Source organism: Pristis pectinata, chromosome 5, assembly GCF_009764475.1.
Source record: "Pristis pectinata isolate sPriPec2 chromosome 5, sPriPec2.1.pri, whole genome shotgun sequence".
NCBI lineage: Eukaryota > Metazoa > Chordata > Chondrichthyes > Rhinopristiformes > Pristidae > Pristis > Pristis pectinata.
This window is the reverse complement of record NC_067409.1, coordinates 108,815,563-108,835,448: the sequence shown is the minus strand read 5'-3', so window position 1 is coordinate 108,835,448 and position 19,886 is coordinate 108,815,563. Positions and strand designations below refer to the sequence as shown.

Here is a 19,886-nt window from a genome sequence, read left to right as displayed (position 1 = left end):
CCCCTCCACCACCAGCCTGGGCCATCTTGCCCAGTGCCCCTGAACTTCAGATTCGTTAGATTCTGTGACAGTATTTGAATAAAGAGCGCAAATGAACCGTGTGCCGGCTGATGACATTCCACAGCTCCTCCACCCTCAACTTCTTCAGTGACATGGAGTTTGGTATTGTGTACTTTATGAAAACTGCAAAGCTGTTAATTTTTATCAAAATCATTACAGGAGGTGATCCCCATAATAATATAGAATGTAATGTTGAGTTAATTGTAAAACTGAATGTTCGCGTAATTAGTACAAGACAGGTTCTGTGTTGGGGAAGGAGATAGAAATATGGTTTTATGAATTTATGGCCCCTGTTACAAATAGAACATGCTAAATGCTATCCGCTCCTACTAAACTTGTCTAAGGCTTGGTTAAGAACACAATTTATGACTATTAATGGGCCACAGTATTTGTAACTTGTCCATGCTGATGATAATGAAACCAAGGAACTCAAATTCTGATTTATCATTGTTGTAATGAATCTGCTAGTGAGTGCATTCTACATTGATCCTAATTCCCTCACTTACATAACTTTAATAGAATATAGAACATAGAACACTACAGCACAGTACAGGCCCTTCTGCCCACAATGTTGTGCCGACATTTTATTCTGCTCTAAGATCTATCTAACCCTTCCCTCCCATAGCCCCCTATTTTTCTAACATTCATGTATCTATCTAAGAGTCTCTTAAATGTCCCTGATGTATCTGCCCCCACAACCTCTGCCAGCAGTGCGTTCCACGCACCCACCACTTTCTGTGTAAAAAACTTACCCCTGACGTCCCCCTTATACGTTCCTCCAATCACCTTAAAATTATGCTCCCTTGTGTTAGCCATTGTCGCCCTGGGAAAAAGTCTCTGATTATCCACCCGATCTATGCCTCTTATCATCTTGTACACCTCTATCAAGTCATAGCAAGTAAATGGGCTGGCATTGCTTATAATTCAGATTGCACTCTGACTTTTATCCAAAGAGAAAACATCTACCACCTTGCTTGATTAATGAAGACAGGGCAGTAGAAGTTGTTTATATGGATTGTTGTAAGGCATTTGACAAGATCCCATGTGGTAGGCTGGTCCAGAAGGGCAAGGCACATGGGATCCAAGGTGAGTTGGTTAATTGGAATCAATTTTTTTTTTCCCCAGGGTTGGGGAACCAAGAACTAGAGGGCATAAGTTTAAGGTGAGAGGGGAGAGATTTAATAGGAACCTGAGGGGCAACTTTTTCACCCAGAGAGTGGTCAGTATATGGAATGAGCTACCAGAGGAAGTGGTTGAGGCAGGTACATTAACAACATTTAAAAGGGTCTTGGACAGGTACATGGGTAGGAAAGGTTTAGAGGGATATGGGCTAAATACGGGCGAATGGGACCAGCTTAGATGGGAGTCTTGGTCGGCATGGACCAGTCAGGTCATAGAACATAGAACAGCACAGTACAGGCCCTTCGGCCCACAATGTTGTGCCGACCTTTATAAATCTACTCTATGATCAATCTAACCCTTCTACACAGCCCATAACCCTCCCATTTTTCTTACTTCCATGTGCCTATCTAAGAGCCTTCTAAATGTCCCTGTTGTATCAGCCTCCACCACCCCCATCAGTGCGTTCCAGGCACCCACCACTCTGTGTAAAAATCCTACCTCTGACATCTCCCCTAAATTTTCCTCCTTTGACCTAAACTAATGACCTCTGGTTTCGGCCATTGCCATCCTGGGAAAAGGTGCTGGCTGTCCACTCTATCTATGCCTCTCATAAACTTATACATCTCTATCAAGTCCCCTCTCATCCTCCATCGTTCCAAAGAGAAAAGCCCTAGATCGCTCAACCTATCCTCATAAGACATGTTCTCTAATCCAGGCAGCATCCTGGTAAATCTCTTTAAAGCTTCCACATCCTTCCTATAATGAGGCGACCAGAACTGAACACAGAAGTGTGGTCTAACCAGAGTTTTATAGAGCTGCAACATTAGCTCGCCGCTCTTGAACTCAATCCCCCGACTAATGAAGGCCAGCACACCATACACCTTCTTAACCACCCTATTAACTTGCATGGCAACTTTGAAGGATATATGGACTTGGACCCCAAGATCCCTCTGTTCCTCCACACTGCTAAGAATTCCTGCCATTAACCTTGTACTCTGCCTTCAAGTTTGATCTTCCAAAGTGTATCACTTCACACTTTTCCAGATTGAACTCCATCTACCACTTCTCTGCCCAACTCTGCATCCTGTCTATACCCTGTTATAACCTACGACAACCTTCTACACTCTCCACAACACCTCCAACCTTTGTGTCATCTGCAAACTTACTAACCCATCCCCCCACTTCCTCATCCAAGTCATTTTTAAAAATGACAAAGGGCAGGGGTCCCAGGACAGTTCCCTGCGGAATGCTACTGGTCACCGACCTCCAGGCAGAATACACTCCATCTACTACCACCCTCTGCCTTCTGTGGGCCGAAGGGCTTGATTCTATGCTGTGTGTCTCTATGACTCCATGGTGACAGGAGACGAGGTGTAGTGGTGATAGGATGCTTTTCTGGTTGGAGGCCTGTGACCAGTGACCAGCCCACCTCAGGGATCGACTTGGATGTTAACGTAAGTGGTATGATTAGTAAGATTGCGGATGACATGAAAGTTGGTGGTGTTGTGGATAGCGATTTGTGAGGCTACAGCAGGATATAGGTCCAATGGAAAATTGGATGGATTGTTAGCAGATGGAATTGAATCCCGACAACTGTGATATGATGCGTTTTGGGAAGTCGCATAGGGGCAGGATATATACAGTAAATAGGAGGTTGCTAAGGAATGTTGATGAATGGAGGGACCTCTGGATTCAAGTCCATAGTTCCCTGAAAGTGGTAACACAGGTAGATATAATGGTGAAGAAGGCATATGGCATGCTTGCTTTCATAGGTTGGGCATAGAATAGAAACGTTGGGACTTTACAAAATACTTCTTAGACTTACTTGGAGTACTGTAATACAGTTCAGTTTTTTTTTACACAGAGTGTGGTCGATATCTGGAACTCACTGCCAGAGGAGGTGGTGGAGTCAGATACAATCACTGTGTTTAAGAGACATTTAGATAGACACTTAAATAGACAAGGCATATGAGGATAGGAACCTAGTGTGGACAAGTGGAATTAGTGTGGAAGGGCAAAAAGGTCAGCAAGGATGAGGTGGGCCACAGGGGCATTTCTGTGCTGGACAGCCCTTTGAGCACTTCAGCCCTTTGGCTGGTGAACAAAATATATGTTCGGTGGTGTAAACTTGGGGCACAAGCATGCATGCATTGTCCAGCTCCTAATGTGCCATCTACTGGCTCAAAGGAACGATTGCACCAATTAAAACAAGAGAACACGGAATTACATCTCAAAGCAATCTGTAGATACAGGGAAAAGCAGGAAATGCTGGAATAACTCGAGGTCAAGCAGCATCTGTGAAGAGAGCAAAGTTAATTTTTCAGCTTGCTGGTGTTTGAACAGTACTTTCAAAAGAACGTTTGAAGTGATACACTTTGGAAGATCGAATTTGAAGGCAGAATACAAGGTTCATGGCAGGGCTCTTAGTAGTTTGGTGGAACAGAGGGATCTTGGGGTCCACGTCCATAGATCCCTCAAGGTTGCTGCGCAGGTCGATAGGGTTGTTGAGAACGCAAATGGTGTGTTGGCCTTCATTAGTCGGGGTATTGAGTTCAAGAGCCGCAAGGTAATGTTGCAGCTCTGTAGAACACTGGTTAGACCACACTTGGAGTATTGTGTTCAGTTCTGGTCGCCTCATTACCTGGAGGATGTGGAAGCTTTAGAGAGGGTGCAGAAGAGATTTACCAGGATGCTGCCTGGATTGGAGAGCATGTCTAATGAGGAGCGAGCTAGGGCTTTTCTCTTTGGAGAGAAGGAGGATGAGAGGTGACTTGATAGAGGTGTACAAGGTGCATAGATCGAGTGGACAGTCAGAGACTTTTTCCCAGGCCAACAATGGCTAACATGAGGGGGCATAATTTTAAGGTGATTGGAGGAAGATACATGGAGGATGTCAGGGGTAAGTTTTTTTACACAGAGAGTGGTGGGTGTGTGGAACACACTGCCGGCAGAGGTTGTGGGGGCAGATAAATTAGGGACATTTAAGAGAACCTTAGATAGACACATGAATGATAGAGAAATGGAGGGCTATGTGGGAGGGAAGGGTTAGATAAATCTCAGAGCAGGATAAAATATTGGCACAACATCGTAGGCCGAAGGGCCTGTACTGTGCTGTAGTGTTCTATGTTCTATGTTCTAATGCACATCTCACCTGCTTAGGATTCTGAGAATTGGAATTGGTTTATTATTGTACTGAGGTACTGTGGAAAAACTTGTCTTGCATACTGTTCATACGGATCAATTCATTACACAGTGCATCGAGGTAGTACAAGGTAAAACAATAACAGAATGCAGAATAAAGTGTAGCAGCTACAGAGAAAGTGCGGTGCAGGTAGACAATATGGTGCAAGGTCATGACAAGGTAGACTGTGAGGTCAAGACTTCATCTTATCATACTAAGGAACCGTTCAATAGTCTTATAACAGCAGGATAGAAGCAGTCCTTGAGCCTGGTGGTGTGTGCTTTCAGGCTTTTGTACCTTTTGCCCAATGGGATAGGAGAGAAGAGAGAATGTCCAGGGTGGGTGGGGTCTTTGATTATGCTGGCTGCTTTACCGAGGCAGTGAAAAGTATAGACAGAGTCCATGGAGGGGAGGATGGTTTCCGTGATGTGCTGAGCTGTGTCCACAACTCTCTGCAGTTTCTTGCTTTCACGGGCAGACCAGTTGCCATACCAAGCCGTGATGCATCTGGATAGGATGCTTCCTATGGTGCATCGATAAAAGTTGGTGAGGGTTGAGGGGACATTATCCAGAAACGTACTCTCTTTTTCCAGCAGTTTGCAAGGGGGCTATCGGTGAGGTGATCCTTCCAGGTCAGTGCAACTGATGACTCCCATGCCTGTGCTTTGCAGCACAGAAATAAGATAAGATAAGATTTCTTTACTAGTCACATGTACATTGAAGCACACAGTGAAATGCATCTTTTTTGCGTAGAGTGTTCTGGGGGCAGCCTGCAAGTGTCACCACGCTTCCGGTGTCAACATGGCATGCCCACAACTTCCTAACCCGTGCGTCTTTGGAATGTGGGAGGAAACCGGAGCACCCGGAGGAAACCCGCGCAGACACGGGGAGAACGTACAATCTCATTACAGACAGCAGCCGGAATTGAACTCGGGTCGCTGGCGCTGTAAAGCATTACGCTATCCGCTACACTACCATGCCTGCCCATGTATAGATTGTCCTGGAGGTCTGATGCTGGCACATCTGACCTCTTGCTGCACCTAAAGTGCTGGGGAAAGTTGGGTTGCCTTGTGCTGAAGGGCATCATATGCTTTGGATCTCATTTGCTCAGTGCAGCTCCATTCATTCAAATTAGGTTGCTACCTGCACGGAAAAGTTAAAGGAAGATTTTTATTTTGTAATTAATGATAACATTTTAATTAATTTCCACCAGATAACTGTTTTAATTACATTTTAATTTTTTTTTAATTTTTGGTTATTTCAATATACTTCAACTCTTTTTAAATCATCAGGGACACTTAGAATCAGTTGAAAGCCATTGGGGGCTGTTGCCTGAGAATCAGTCTTAGCTCCACTTTGAGGCTCACAACAAGAACGGAGGCCATTGGGGGTCAGGCACTTGTAAGGACAGTGCGGTGGGTATGTTCAAGCTGCAGCCAGTTCAAGCATAATCTGGCTCAGTTTTGCAAAAGCATGAGCACAATACTACTGAATGCCAGTCTGCCTTGTCAGTAGAGATGATTTTGGCTGACCTAAAGTTAAAAGTAAACAGTATTTTTGAAGGCTACCATGTTTATTCTCTAAAATGTATCAAGTTGAACTATGTTTTAAGCCAGTGCAGGGTTTTCTCTCTGTAACTAAACATTGTGCCAAGATTTGTCTGTGGAAGTAATGTGACTGCAGAATTTTACCTCTCGCCTGTTAATGGCAGAGATGTAACAAGGGTTGACATCAGATCCCAAATTAATATCATGGGGCGGCTGATGCTTCTTGAGACTTGCATAAATATGCTGCCAAAATGATAATTAGAATGTAAGTGGGGAAGGCCAGCTTTAGCATTTCTTACTTATTCTAATGTTAGATATATTAGTATTGGCAGGCAAGCAACAGAATATCAGGAAATGCATACGAACATAAATTAAATGAAATAAATACATTAAAGTAAAAATTTATTCCATGACTAATAGCACTTCATTCAGAGAGGTTAGAATCTGGAACTTGCTACCACAGGGAGGAGTTCAGGAGAATAAATTTAAGGAGAATCATGTTAACTACAAGAAAGGAAAAGAAGGTTGCATTTGTGTTCTGCTTTTCACGGCCTCTGGCATTCTGAAGTTCTTGAAAGCCAACATTTTAATCGTAATCACTGTTTTAAATGTGGGAATTGCAACAGCCAATTTACACCTGGCAAGCTCTCCCAAAACTGCAGTATAAAAGTGACCTGACAATTCGCTTATTGAAGTGTTGAATGAACCAGCATTGTCCACGACCTGTTGCATCATGTTTCTGCACCATGTGTCCAATGTGATGGCAACTGTTCTTGAGTTTGTACAAAAATAAGACCATGGAAATTTTTGAGTTATGCAGCACAGAAAATAGGCCCTTCAGCCCAACTCATCCATAGCCTAATTATGCTAATCCCATTTGCCCACATTAGGCCCATATGTCTCTACTCCCTTCTTATCCAAGCACCTATCCAAATGCCCATTAAATGTTGTAAATGTAGCTGCCTCTACCACCTCCTCTGGCTGCTTGTTCCATACACCTACCACCCTCTGTGTGGAAAGCTTGCCTCTCAGATCTCCTTTAAGTATCTCCCTTCTCACCTTAAACCTGTACCCTCTAGTTTTAGACTTTCCTGCTCTCAGAAAAAGACACTATCTCTCCTATGTCCCTCATAATTCTATAAACCTCTATAATGTCACCCCTCAACTTCTCAGGTTCCAGTGAGAGTAAACGCAGTCTATCCGTTCTATCCTTATGAGTAAAGTCCTCCATTCCAGGCACCATCACGGTGAGTCGTTCCCGCACTCTTTCTAATGCTACCACATCCTTCCTGCAGTGCAGTGACCAGAACTGTACACACTACTCCAAGTGCAGCCTGACCAATATTTTGTATAGCTACAACATGGCATCCCAACACTTATGCTCAATTCCTTGGCCTATGAAGGCAAGCATGCCAAGTGCCTTCTTCACAACCCTATCCACCTGTATCCCCATTTTCAAGGAGCTATGGACTTGCACCCCAATGTCCTTCTGTACATCCACATCCCAAAGTCCCTGCCATTTACTATATGGATACACTATGTCCTCTCAGTATTTGACAGCCCAAAATTACCTCATACTTGTCTGGATTAAGTTGCATCTGCCACCACTCTGCCCAACTTTCCTACTAATCTGTGCCCCTTTATTTCCTTCCGCAACCTTCTTTGCTATCCACTATGCCACCAATTTCTGTGTCATCAACAAACTTACCAATCAGTCCATCTACATTCTCATCCCAGTCATTTATATGTATGGCAAACAACAATGGTCCCAGCACCGATCCCTGCAGTACACTGCTGGTTACACACTTCCAGTCAGAAAAACATCCCCTCAGCCACTACCTCCCATCACCAAGCCAATTTTGGATCCAGTTTGTCAACACACCTTGGATCCCATGTACCCTAACCTTTAAGACCAGCCTGCAGTGAGGGGCTTTGTCAAAAGATTTCTTAGTTTCCTCCTCAAAAAACTCAGTTGAAGTGGAGTGCATGGTGTCATTTTACTTCAACTTATGCATGTAGAGATAATGTTTTATTGCTCCTGGATATTAGGTTGGCACTGGCTTCAGCTTTACTGACAAGACTGATGGTTACGCGCAAAATGAAGATGATGTTGGGCGGGACCTGTACAGGTCAGTCTTTTATATTGATTTAGAGATTTAAGCTTCAAACAAGTGGATTTTCCATTGTTCCCTTAAATGTGCCTTCAGCGTGACCTCTTCAACTTATTTTGATAACACAATCAGCTTTGTTTATGCACCAATCCTTTGAAAAAGAACAAACCTTTAGTGCATGCGACCAGTGATAGATTTTTAAGACTGTACTGAAGTGAGGTGCACATTGTACCATAGAACAATACAGCACAATACAGGCCCTTTGGCCCACCATGTTGTGCCAACCTTCAAACCACACCTAAGATTATCTAATCCCTTCCTCCCACATATCCCCCTATTTTAAATTCCTCAATATGCTTATCTAACAATCTCATGAACTTGACCAACGTATCTGTCTCCACCACTACGCCAGGCAGTGCATTCCATGCACCAACCACTCTCTGGGTGAAAAACTTCCCCCTGATATCTCCCTTGAACTTCCCTCCCATTACTTTAATGCCATGCCCTCTTGTATTGACATCGGTGCCCTGGGAAAGAGGCGCTGGCTGTCTACTCTATCTATTCCTCTTAATATTTTATATACCTCTATCATGTCTCCCCTCATTCTCCTTCTCTCCAAAGAGTAAAGCCCTAGCTCCTTTAGTCTCTCCTCATAATCCATACTCTCTAATCCAGGCAGCATCCTGGTAAATCTCCTCTGCACCCTTTCCAACGCTTCCACATCCTTCCTATAATCCTCAATCTTTCTGTGGTACAACCCCTTAAATGTATTGCCAAATAGCCATTCTTCATTTGTTAAACTAAATAACGATCATATTCTAACCTGGGAGCCAAAGCAAGACTGCCCTTATTCGGCTTCCATGCAGCTACACTTTACAGTGTGGCTGATGATTATAAAATGGTTTGCTGTTGAATAAAATGGTAGCAGCACGATCACATTAGTCTTGAGGTCAAATCTACATGTTCATGAACTTCATGGGTCAGATCCACCCTGAAGCTGGGCACATATCAACCGTCATCAGGGGGTATTTTTCACCAAAAGATTTAAATGCAAAATGTGGCTCACAGTTACAACACTGTTGGTTGAGAGTGACTCTGTAACTCTGTCAGCCACAGAGAACTGGCTTGCAACTTGCTTGGTAATAAGATTTATGTTGCCAGAATTTACACCAGAAAATTAAGTGTTGGAAACAATCAATGGAGAAGTCAATGTTCTTGCAGACTAAGTGATGGCAGGTTAATATATTCTAAAACCAGTTTCTTGAGTGACCTAGCTCCTTGTTCCCAGAAGACTTTCAGCCACAAATCAAGAGTCTGGTGGAATACTCTCCTCTTCGAATTATAGAACACGGAAATGGGCCCTTCGGCCCAACTGATCCATGCTGACCAAGATTCCCGCCTACGCTAGTCCCATTTGCCTGCCTTTGGCCCATATCCCTCACTTCTGCCATATCCCTCACTCGCTGCACTTGCCTGCATGAGTGCAGCTTCAACAATACTCAAAAAACTTGACACTCTCCATTTTAAAGCAGCTCCCTTGATTAGCATCCCACCCACCACCTTAATCACTTGCTCCCTCCACCATCAGTAAACTGTGGCTCTAGCATGTACCATCTCCACAATATTTTGCAGTTACTCCCAAACACCATTCTGGCAGCACCTCCCAAATTCACAATCTCTATCACCAAGAAAAAACAGAACGCCGGAAGAACTCAGCGGGTCTTCCTTTGATGCCATTGGTATTGAACTTCTGAAGCATAGTACAACATAGAGTTACCTAAGATATATGGTAGAGAAGGTCATTCAGCCCAAACAATCCGGTGTCCTGACATATTTTCCTCATAAGCATAGTCCTCTCTTCCCTTCATATTATTCTTATTTTCGTCATCCTCCCTCTGTGGTAGTGAGTTCCACATTCTCACCACTCATTCAGTAAGGAGGTTGTGAATGAATTAATGGATTTCTTGGTGACTCTCATATATTGATGGTCTCCTGTAATGTTCTTCCCCATAAAAAACATTCTCTCCAGATCCATTCTTATCAAAACCCTGCATATTTTTAATGACCTTTATTATGTTACCCCACTGTCTTTTTTTCACAGAAGAGACCCAGTCAGTCACCCCAGCACTGCTATAAAAATATACACCTGGTGTCATTTGTGTACATCCTGTCTGCATTTGAACATTGGTTGGATCACACTTGGGGTATGGCATACAGGTTCCCAGTGTTCAATTCTGTCCCACCAGTAATAAAACCTAGTGCTTGTGTTTGCAGTTTATATGGAATTGCTCACCTACAGTGCAACCTTTAGTGATTTACATATTTGTACTACAAGAGTCCTTGTTCCTCTACCCCACCTGCACCTTCCAAGTAGTAAGTGGCCTCTCTATTCTTCATACCAAACTGGGCTCCTTTGTATTTTTTGTGTTGAACTTCACCTGACAAATATTTGACCATTCTGTACATCGATTCACATTCTTTTGTATCGGGTTGCAGTTCTCCTCAGTAGTGACTAAAGCCATCTTCACCTGATTATCATCGCAAATTTAGAAATTGTTTTTTTTTAATTCCAGAGTCTAAATTGTTAATGTGAACGGTGAACAGCAGTGACCCCAGCACCAATCCGTGTAGATCACATTACCCACCCTTCCACTGTGAACAGTTATCTTCTACTCCCACACTCCACTCTCTGTCATGAGGCCAGCCAGCAAGGCATTCTGTTACTTGTCCCCTAATTCTGCATTCATTGGCCTTTCTCAGTAGTCTGTTGTTAGTACTTTATTTGATATTCTAGATAAATTATATCCACTGCAATACTATTACCTACCTGAGAAAAACAATAAGATGCTGGAGGAACTCAGCAGGCCAGGCAGCATCTGTGGAGAAAAACAGACGGACAATGTTTCAGGTCAGGATCCTTCTTCAGGACTGAAGATAGGAAAAGGGGAAGCCCAATATATGGGGGGGTGGGGGGGGGGGGGGAGGAAACAGAGCAGTGATAGGTGGACAAAAGAGGGGAGGCGGGGTGGGCACAAGGTGGTTATAGGTAGATGCAGGTAAATCACTATCCCTTACCTACATCTACCTATCACCACCTTGTACCCACCCCGCCTCCCCTCTTTTGTCCACCTATCACTGCTCTGCTTTTCCCTCCTATATATTGGGTTTCCCGTTTTTCTATCTTCAGTCCCGAAGCAGGATCCTGACCCGAAATGTTGACCACCTGCTTTTCTCCACAGATGCTGCCCGACCTGCTGAGTTCCTCCAGCATCATCGTGTTTTTCATCTCGATATTCCAGCATCTGCAATCCTTTGTTTCTCTACCATTACTGACCTTCTCTGCTCCCTCCACAAGAGCATCTATAAGCTTTGTGCAAAACATGCAGCCTTGATTGCGTTGCATGTTTAGTGCAGCTAGCCAGAAATGGATTTCTGCTCCAAAATTTCTTGATAATTATATCAGGATTTATTTCCCTCTACTCCCTGAATAGTTTCCACTTGTTCTTTCTGCAGTGTTAAGTCTGATGGAATTTTGTTTATATGTAAAATCAATAGGGTCCAGCTCACTTGATCTAAATTGACTGTGAACCAATTTCCCTCTTCCCCTTTTTGACATGTCTTCCACCTCTTTTAAACCTATACTTGTCTCTCTTAGCTGTGCTGAAGTTGACACTTAGCACAAGAAGCCGATTTTTTTCAAGATCTTCTTGCTTCAGCCTAGTTTGAAATCCATCTAGAGGCTCGACAGAATGAGGCCTTCATGAAGCTTGCACTTAAGGGACCAATATTAATTAAATATTCAGAAAAGCTGTCTTAAAATGGGGACAGGATCTTTCGGCATGGGATTTTGGCTCATGTTGCTAGACCTCCCCATAATCTCCCCAACTAAAGTTTGATTCACAACAATGTTATCCTGAGACTGCATCAGCCCATGTACTTGGAATACTACACACGAACTTTACAAGTAAACTGATTAAAATGAAAACTTTCCTTTCATAGCTTTCACTGGTGACAAAGGTTTGTTTTTTGTTATGTTAGGGACACAATTAGTGCGTTCTACATTCCCCTGTTGATGTTGTGATTTTACTTGTGAGTTAAGTACTAGTAAGAATTTCAACAAGTTACTGAAAATCACAAGAAAACTGCAGATGTTGGACCTCTAAAGTAAGAACAGAAAATGCTGGAAATACTCAGCTAACAAAGAAAGAAAGAAACAAAGCTGACATTTAAGGTTGAAGAGGTCTGATGAAGGGTTTTGACCTGAAACATTATCTCTGTTTCTCTTCCCACAGATGCAGCCTGACCTGCTGAGTATTTCTAGCACTCTTTGCTTTTATTTTAACAAGTTAAATTAGTTACAATCGTTAGAAACAAACTTTTTATATACTTAAAAAACTGAATGGCGGTCCTCCGTTAGCTGGCAACTATTTTCAAATATAAAATAAAATAAAGTTGCTTTCCCATCTATATTGACGGGGTAGTAGTTGTTTACAGCCAGTGAGGAGTGAAATGAAATGTTATGAGCAAAAGTTGCTAAGTACAACGTCCAGCGGCAAGCTAAATAAAAATGGAGCATTTCTTTGTTTGCAGTGCCCTTATCCAGTTTTTTCAGATATTCTATGAATATCAGAAGAATGATTTCTATGCTACAGGAGAGGTGGGTAATCCAATTACTTTTGCACCCCAGAAAAATCTTTCCTTGGTTTTGACTATGTTCTTAAAATCAAAGCCTGTGATATTAATTGCTTGCACAGTGAAATTCAAAAGTAATAGTTCAGTACATACAAACATATTTTGTGAATGTCATATCGATGAGTTTTTTCCCTTCTGTTCTCCCATTTCATGATGGGATACAAGATGTAAATTTATAACGATCACTGTCTTTGTAATTTGTAATTGTAATTTTAGTGTATGATCTGGCACATTGTTACAAATAGTTAAGAAGATTGACTTTCTGTGTTTGGGTGAAATTCATAAAACTTCTTTAAAGATTGCTTATTAAAATTAATCATGTCTTTTGCTGAAATCTTTATAACCAGTGCATGTATAAAGCCAAGTATTACTTTATAGTCAGAGAAGCAAAGGACTGCAGATGCTGGAATCTAGATGAAAAACACGATGATGCTGGAGGAACTCAGCAGGTCAGGCAGCGTCCGTGGAGAAAAGCAGGCGGTCAGCACTTCAATGAACATTGAATTCCCCCACTTTAGGTAATCCCCATTCACTCACCCCGCCGCACCATGCTTCTTTTCTTCCCTTTCCCAGCCTCTTTTTCCCTACCTTTTTTTCCCTCTTTCTCCTTACCTTTGACCCATCTCCGGTGGATCTGCTCTCCCCTCCTCCCCCACACCTGCCCATCACTCTTACCTGCATCTATCTATCACCACCTTGTGCCCACCCCGCCTCCCCTCTTTTGTCCACCTATCACTGCTCTGCTTTTCCCTCCTATATATCGGGCTTCCCCTTTTCCTATCTTCAGTCCTGAAGAAGGGTCCTGACCTGAAACGTTGACCGCCTGCTTTTCTCCGCGGATGCTGCCTGGCCTGCTGAGTTCCTCCAGCATCATTGTGTTTTTCATTTACTTTACAGTCATACAGTCGTAAAGTCATAGAGCTATACAGCATAGAAACTGGCCCTTTGGCCCAACTTGTGCATGCTGACCAAGATGTCTATCCGAGCTAGTCCCATTTGCCTTTAAACTTTAACTATCAATGTACCTGTCAAAATGTCTTTTAAACATTGTAATTGTTCCTGCCTCTGCCACTTCCTCTGGCAACTCGTTCCGCGTACCTGCCATCTCTGTGTGAAAAACTTGCCCCTCATTTACCCACTATCCTCTCTGTGAAAAAGTTGCCCCTCGGGTCCCTTTAAATCTTGCCCCTCTCACTTTAAATCTATGTCCTTGAATTTTAGACATCTATACCCTGGGGATAAAAGACTGTGCTACATTCCTCATGATTTTATAAACCTCTATAAAATCACCCCTCAGCCTCATTCGCTTCAGGGAAAAAAGTCCCAGCCTATCCTTATAACTCAAGCCCTCCGATTCAGGTAACATCCTCGCAAAACTTTTCTACACCCTTTCCAGATTAATCACATCCTTCCTATAACTGCTTGACCATAGTGTAGTTGTTAGCGTAACGCTATTACAGTGCCAGTAACCCGGGTTCAATTCCGGCCACTGTCTGTAAGGAGTTTGTACATTCTCCCTGTGTCTGTGTGGGTTTCCTCCAGGTGCTCCGGTTTCCTCCCACATTCCAAAGACGTACAGGTTAGGAAGTTGTGGGCATGCTGTGTTGGCGCTGGAAGCGTGGCGACACTTGCGGCTGCCCCCAGCACATTCTCAGTAACGCAAAAAGACACATTTCACTGTGTGTTTCGATGTACATGTGACTAATAAATAAATATCTTATATCTTACTTCAATTGTAGCATCAGCAACAACTTGTACAGCTGCAACATGACATACAACTCCTGTACTCAATGCCCTGACTGATGATGGCAAGCATGCCAAATGCCTTCTTCACCACCCGATTTTTACACAGCAAATTCAGTGAACATTTTATTTACGAGATCTATTGTGTCCAGAGAATGCTATTCCTATCATATTCCATATAGTAATATTTTCTGGTGTCTATATGGTTCAGTCATTAGCACAGAGAATTGTAATTTCAAGCCTTTCTGAAAACTAAGTGAATGGAAAATCATTAAGCTCCATACATGAAAGCAACCCTCCACACCAAACATCCTCTGTGCACTCCAGTACAGTAGTCACTGATGCTCAATATGTAAAAGGGAAATCTGGTTTTGACCTCAGTATAGATTGAAATTTACATGCAATGCTGCAGGGTTAAACTGCTGTCCTTCAGATTACATCAAACCAGCAGGGGAGAGAAGATTTTTTAGTCTGACTTGATGAAGTGCAGGGAGTTGTCTATGCATTGGCTGAAAGTGCAACATGGAGTCAACACCACCCGAAACAAATGTACTGATGAACTTGCTTTTTGTTTCTTGTTTTGCTCTGGCAAATCTGAGCAAATAAAGCAACCAATCACTTCTGAGAAGTGATGAGACATGAAAGAGACATGTTTCAGACAGAGGGTCTATGATCTGAAACATGCACTGTCTTTCTCTCTCCATGGATGCTGCTTGATTTGATGATTATCCCCAACATTTTCTATTTTTATACCACTTAAGTTTTGTTTAAGCACGTGGATTATCCAGTATGACTGCATTGCACTGACTTTAGGAAAGAACGCCAATTAGAAATAACAGGTTTCACAATCTATTTTATAATATTTTGCTTTGCATATAGTGTGCATCTGTAATGATGCCGAACTGTAGCTGCCAATTGGACAGGCAGTGGGCAGAGGGAAACTTTTTATGCATATCAGAACATCAGTTTTATGAAGTCATAGAGCAATACAGCAAGGAGACAGGCCCTTCAGCCCACAGAGTCCATGCTAACCATCAACCACTCCTTTACACTAATCCTCCATTAAAACATCTTTATTAATCTCTCCATATTTTCATCAACTGCTCCCGGGTTCTATCACTCACCTACACACTAGGGCCAATTTAGAGTGGCCAAGTAACCTACCAGTCCACCCATCTTTGAGTTGTGGGAGGAAATCAGAGCACCTGGAAGAAACTCAGATGATCACAGGGAGAACATGCGAACTCCACAGAGAAAGCACTGGAGGTCAGAGCTGAAGCTGGCTCACTGGAGCTGTGAGGCAACAACCCTGTTCTGTGTTACCAGTGTAGAGATGCTAGGCTTACAAATGTAGACATCAACATCATCCTAGGATGCAATTTTACATATTGTGATGCAGATTCATGGTTGAAAAGCTTGCATGTGAAGATTGGCCACCTAGTTGAAATACCATTGGTATTGGTTTATTATTGTCACTTGTACCGAGGTACAGTGAAAAACTTGTCTTGCAAACCGATAGTACAGGTCAATTCATTACACAGTGCAGTTACATTGAGTTAGTACAGAGTGCATTGATGTAGTACAGGTAACAACAATAACAGTACAGAATAAAGTGTCTCAGCTACAGAGAAAGTGTGCTATTAATCCCGAAGAAGTTGTGCTTCACCATATGGATTGAACTTTGATACACCAAATGTCACAATATAGTTTAGGGACTGTAGATAAGACATCTTTATTAGTCACATGTAGATCGAAACACACAGTGAAATGCATCTATTGTGTATAGTGTTCTGGGGGCAGCCCGCAAGTGTCGCCACGCTTCCGGCGCCAACATAGCATGCCCATAACTTCCTAACCCCTACGTCTTTGGAATGTGGGAGGAAACCGGAGCACCTGGAGGAAACCCACGCAGACACGGGGAGAACGTACAAACTCCTTACAGACAGCGGCCGAAATTGAACCTGGGTCACTGGCGCTGTAATAGCGTTACGCTAAGAGAGTTTTTGAACATCCCTAATTCTGCTACCATATGAAATATCATCATTCTTGTAATTTATTAATAGAGGATTGAATATGCTCTGTTATTAAATGTTGTATCTTCAATTCTACAGATGTATAGCTGTGTTTTTCTTCTGATTTCCTACCATATCTTACAAGGATTTAAAATATGGAATCTGCTTCGACTTTCTTTTAACTATATTCATTATATTACAGAAATATATATAGAATTAGAACACCAATAAACAAATAAACACCAATGATCATGAACGTAATAGCTATTTTTGTTGAAGTTATTTACACATATCTTTCAATGTGTGCATCTCTTTAGTCCTATGCCGGAAAGTATGTGCCTGCAATTGGTTACTATATTCATATTAACAACCCCACTGCCAAAGTAAAGATCAACTTCAAGGGAATAGCCATTGGAGATGGATTCTGTGATCCTGAAGTAGTAAGTGATTTTGTTGTAAATTAAGCAGCATATTTGAATTATAATTTAATTTTATCATGATAAAAGGAAGTTGGTTCTCAGACAACTTCCTCATAACTTTAAGACACTAATTTTTACCATATGTTCATCCAGCCAGTAACGACAAGATTGCTTTAAATTATACCTTGCTGACCACGCTGATTGCAGCCTTTGACTTTGAAAAATCACTCTTGTACTTTTTGAAATTGAATTTTTGTAAAGTGACAAAGTTACTCCTTTGTTGTGTATCTGTTACACAGATGTTAGGCGGTTACGCAGAGTTCATGTACCAGATTGGGATCGTCGATGAGAAACAAAAGCAGTATGTCCAGCAGCAAGCAGACATAGGAGTGCGTTACATCCAGCAGAAGAAATGGGTAGAAGCCTTTGATGTATGTACCAGGGGCTTGGTCTTGGCCTTAAAATTAGAAACATCTGAGTCATACAGGGGTCAGGGGGAAGCATGATGGGAGGTCAGAAGTTTGCTGCTTGATGGCACATTGTTCAGTTTAAAAGCAATCTTTGCTGTGGCATTCTAATGAGCTCCCTTCCTCCCCAAACCTTTTCCAAAATGTAAGATAATCTGTGTTTCCAAACAAGAACAATTCTAAATTATACTTCAGTGCACCAAGTAGCATCTTCCTGTCTCATTCAAATTTGACCCTGGATCAGTGAGCAGATAACAAATGAGAAGTAGAAGGAACATCCAGTAGCATGAATTTTCAAAAAAATGCTGCTCTTTTAAACTTTGCCATGTTTATGCTGAAGCAGCCATAATTTTAGTGATAGAGAAACACCCAAAATGCTGGAGGAATTCAGTGGGTCAGACAGCATCTATGGAGGGAAATGGACAGTTGACGTTTTGGGTCGAGATCCTTCATCAGGACTATCTCCGTAATTTTAGTGATATTCTGTTCTATCAATAAACAGCCTTTTCCTGGTCTAATTCATTGCAGCACTTATTGTTACACATCAAATATTGATAGCCATTCCTCCAGAATCAGACTGAGCTATTAAGCACCTATCTTTCACTAATGTAGATCATTTCTGCTTATGATAGTGATATAACTCCACGTTTGTGCAACTTCCCATGAATTGCTTATTTTACAAGTATAATCACAGCATCGTGATTTTTAATAAGTATAATACAAGCACTCACATAAATAACTCAACATTTCAACAACTTATGATGCATACCTCTATTGTTCCTGTGAATAATTTCTTCCACAATTACATTTGGTAACATCTGTCATGGGAACATGAGAGCAATCTCCTTTCCCTAAATTTATCTTTGTCCTGGTTTTCTCCTTCTGCCTCTGAAAGACAGTGGTGCACTGTACAATTCCCTTGCAATTTCATTACATTACACAACCATGTTGTCCTTCTTTAATGATCCTATGTGGAAAATAGTATTCGGCAAGCAAGGCACTGCAATCAAACACAACTTTATCTCCATCTTTTAGGTGCATGCTTCCAAAAGGAGTAATTAGATGATATTCTGTTGTAAGCAGATCTTAAAAGAGGCAATATAAGCTGGAGGCCACAATTCTAAAATGGAGTGCAAAAAATAGAGACTTGAGCATATGAGCAAAATTCATAGGAAGTAGCAAGGCAAGTTGAGAATGTGATTTAAAATGCATTCCAGGTACTGAGGTTTATAAACAGAGGCACAGAGAACAACAGCAAGGAAATCATGATGACAAACTACTGTTTGGTTATAACTGGAGTGTCATGTCGAGATCTGGGTGCTGCACATTATGAGGGGTGTGAATGAATTGGAATTGGCATGGAGAAGACTGTCTTGAAATCTTTTCAGGGATGACGGGCTTTAGTTACATAAATAGACTGGAGAAGTTGGGGTTATTTCCCATGGAACAGAGGGGGTTGAGAGGGGATCTGATAGTGATGTTTAAAATCATGAAGTGTCTAGACAGAGAAGTTGGAGAGAAACTGTTCCTATTGGCCAGCAGGTCAAGAACCAGTGAAGATAGATTGAAGGTGATTGGCAAAAGAACCAAAAGTAACATATGGAAAAAAATTGTTTTTCCGCAGCAAGTGATTAGGATCTGGAATACACAGCCAGGAGCAGTATTGGAGGGAAATTCAATTGTGGCATTCAAAAGGGGAGCTGATTAAGTACTTAAAAGAAAATAATTTGCAGAGCTATGGGGGACAGGGTGGATGAGTGGAAGTAGCTAGATTACTCTGGCATAATAAATTGTGTTGCAGCCCCATTCCTTTTTGTTACCATGTCGGCCTACTACAGAAGGAGGAAGTCAACCCATTAAGATACATCCTGATGGTGAACACAGCCAGTGGCAAACCTGCAGCCTTCACAAAGACGTGTGCTTATTCTGCCTGCATGTCGCTGCCAAGAGAGAATGAGATCGTTTTCACTCTTTGCAGAGAAGTTTTGTGACTTGCCTATTACAGTGCTGTAAATGGCAATGCAGTAGATGTTCCCTGCTGCACTGCAGAGTGAGGCAGAAGTAAAATATTGATGGGTAGTGGTGTGACCATAACAGTCACCAGCAAACACTGCTCTGGTTTTACACTGGTTGCAGAATGTGGTGTATTCCAGGTGGAACCTCTGTACTAAAGTGTGTCTCCGAGCACATTGTTCTTTGCTGACAGGCCTTGAGGAGAAATACTGTCTCAAGATCCTTTCTGGATTGGACCTGTTGGTGAGGGCTTCTCCCCAGCTTACTTCTCTCTCTTGCCCCACTCTGTCTGACTTCCCTTCATTCTCCCTAACATGCTCCGTTGCAAAAGGCAATAATAACCATACCACTTCCATCTCTGAGAGCCAAGAACTGTGGTGAAACACTTTCTCTCTCTTGCGTTATTTCTTTAGACTTCACTAATGACAATAACCTCTGAAAACATGAAACCTAGTGTTAGCCCAATGAACGCTCTATCATTTAACCTGCGAGCAATTGACCCCTTTAAACAATGCCACT

At 42.2% G+C, this 19,886-nt stretch overlaps 1 protein-coding gene across 2 annotated transcripts in view; it reads left to right on the top strand.

Annotated features, from left to right (window-relative positions):
• cpvl (carboxypeptidase vitellogenic like) overlaps window positions 1-19,886 on the top strand; it is an 82,637-nt gene that overhangs the window by 31,202 nt on the left and 31,549 nt on the right. The window contains exons 6-9 of one of the 2 annotated variants that reach the window (XM_052016897.1): window positions 7,960-8,039; window positions 12,612-12,678; window positions 16,786-16,908; window positions 17,187-17,318. In XM_052016897.1, coding sequence (XP_051872857.1) covers window positions 7,960-8,039; window positions 12,612-12,678; window positions 16,786-16,908; window positions 17,187-17,318 — 402 coding nt within the window. The remainder of the gene's footprint in view (window positions 1-7,959; window positions 8,040-12,611; window positions 12,679-16,785; window positions 16,909-17,186; window positions 17,319-19,886) is intronic. The other variant, XM_052016899.1, reaches the window with a different exon arrangement.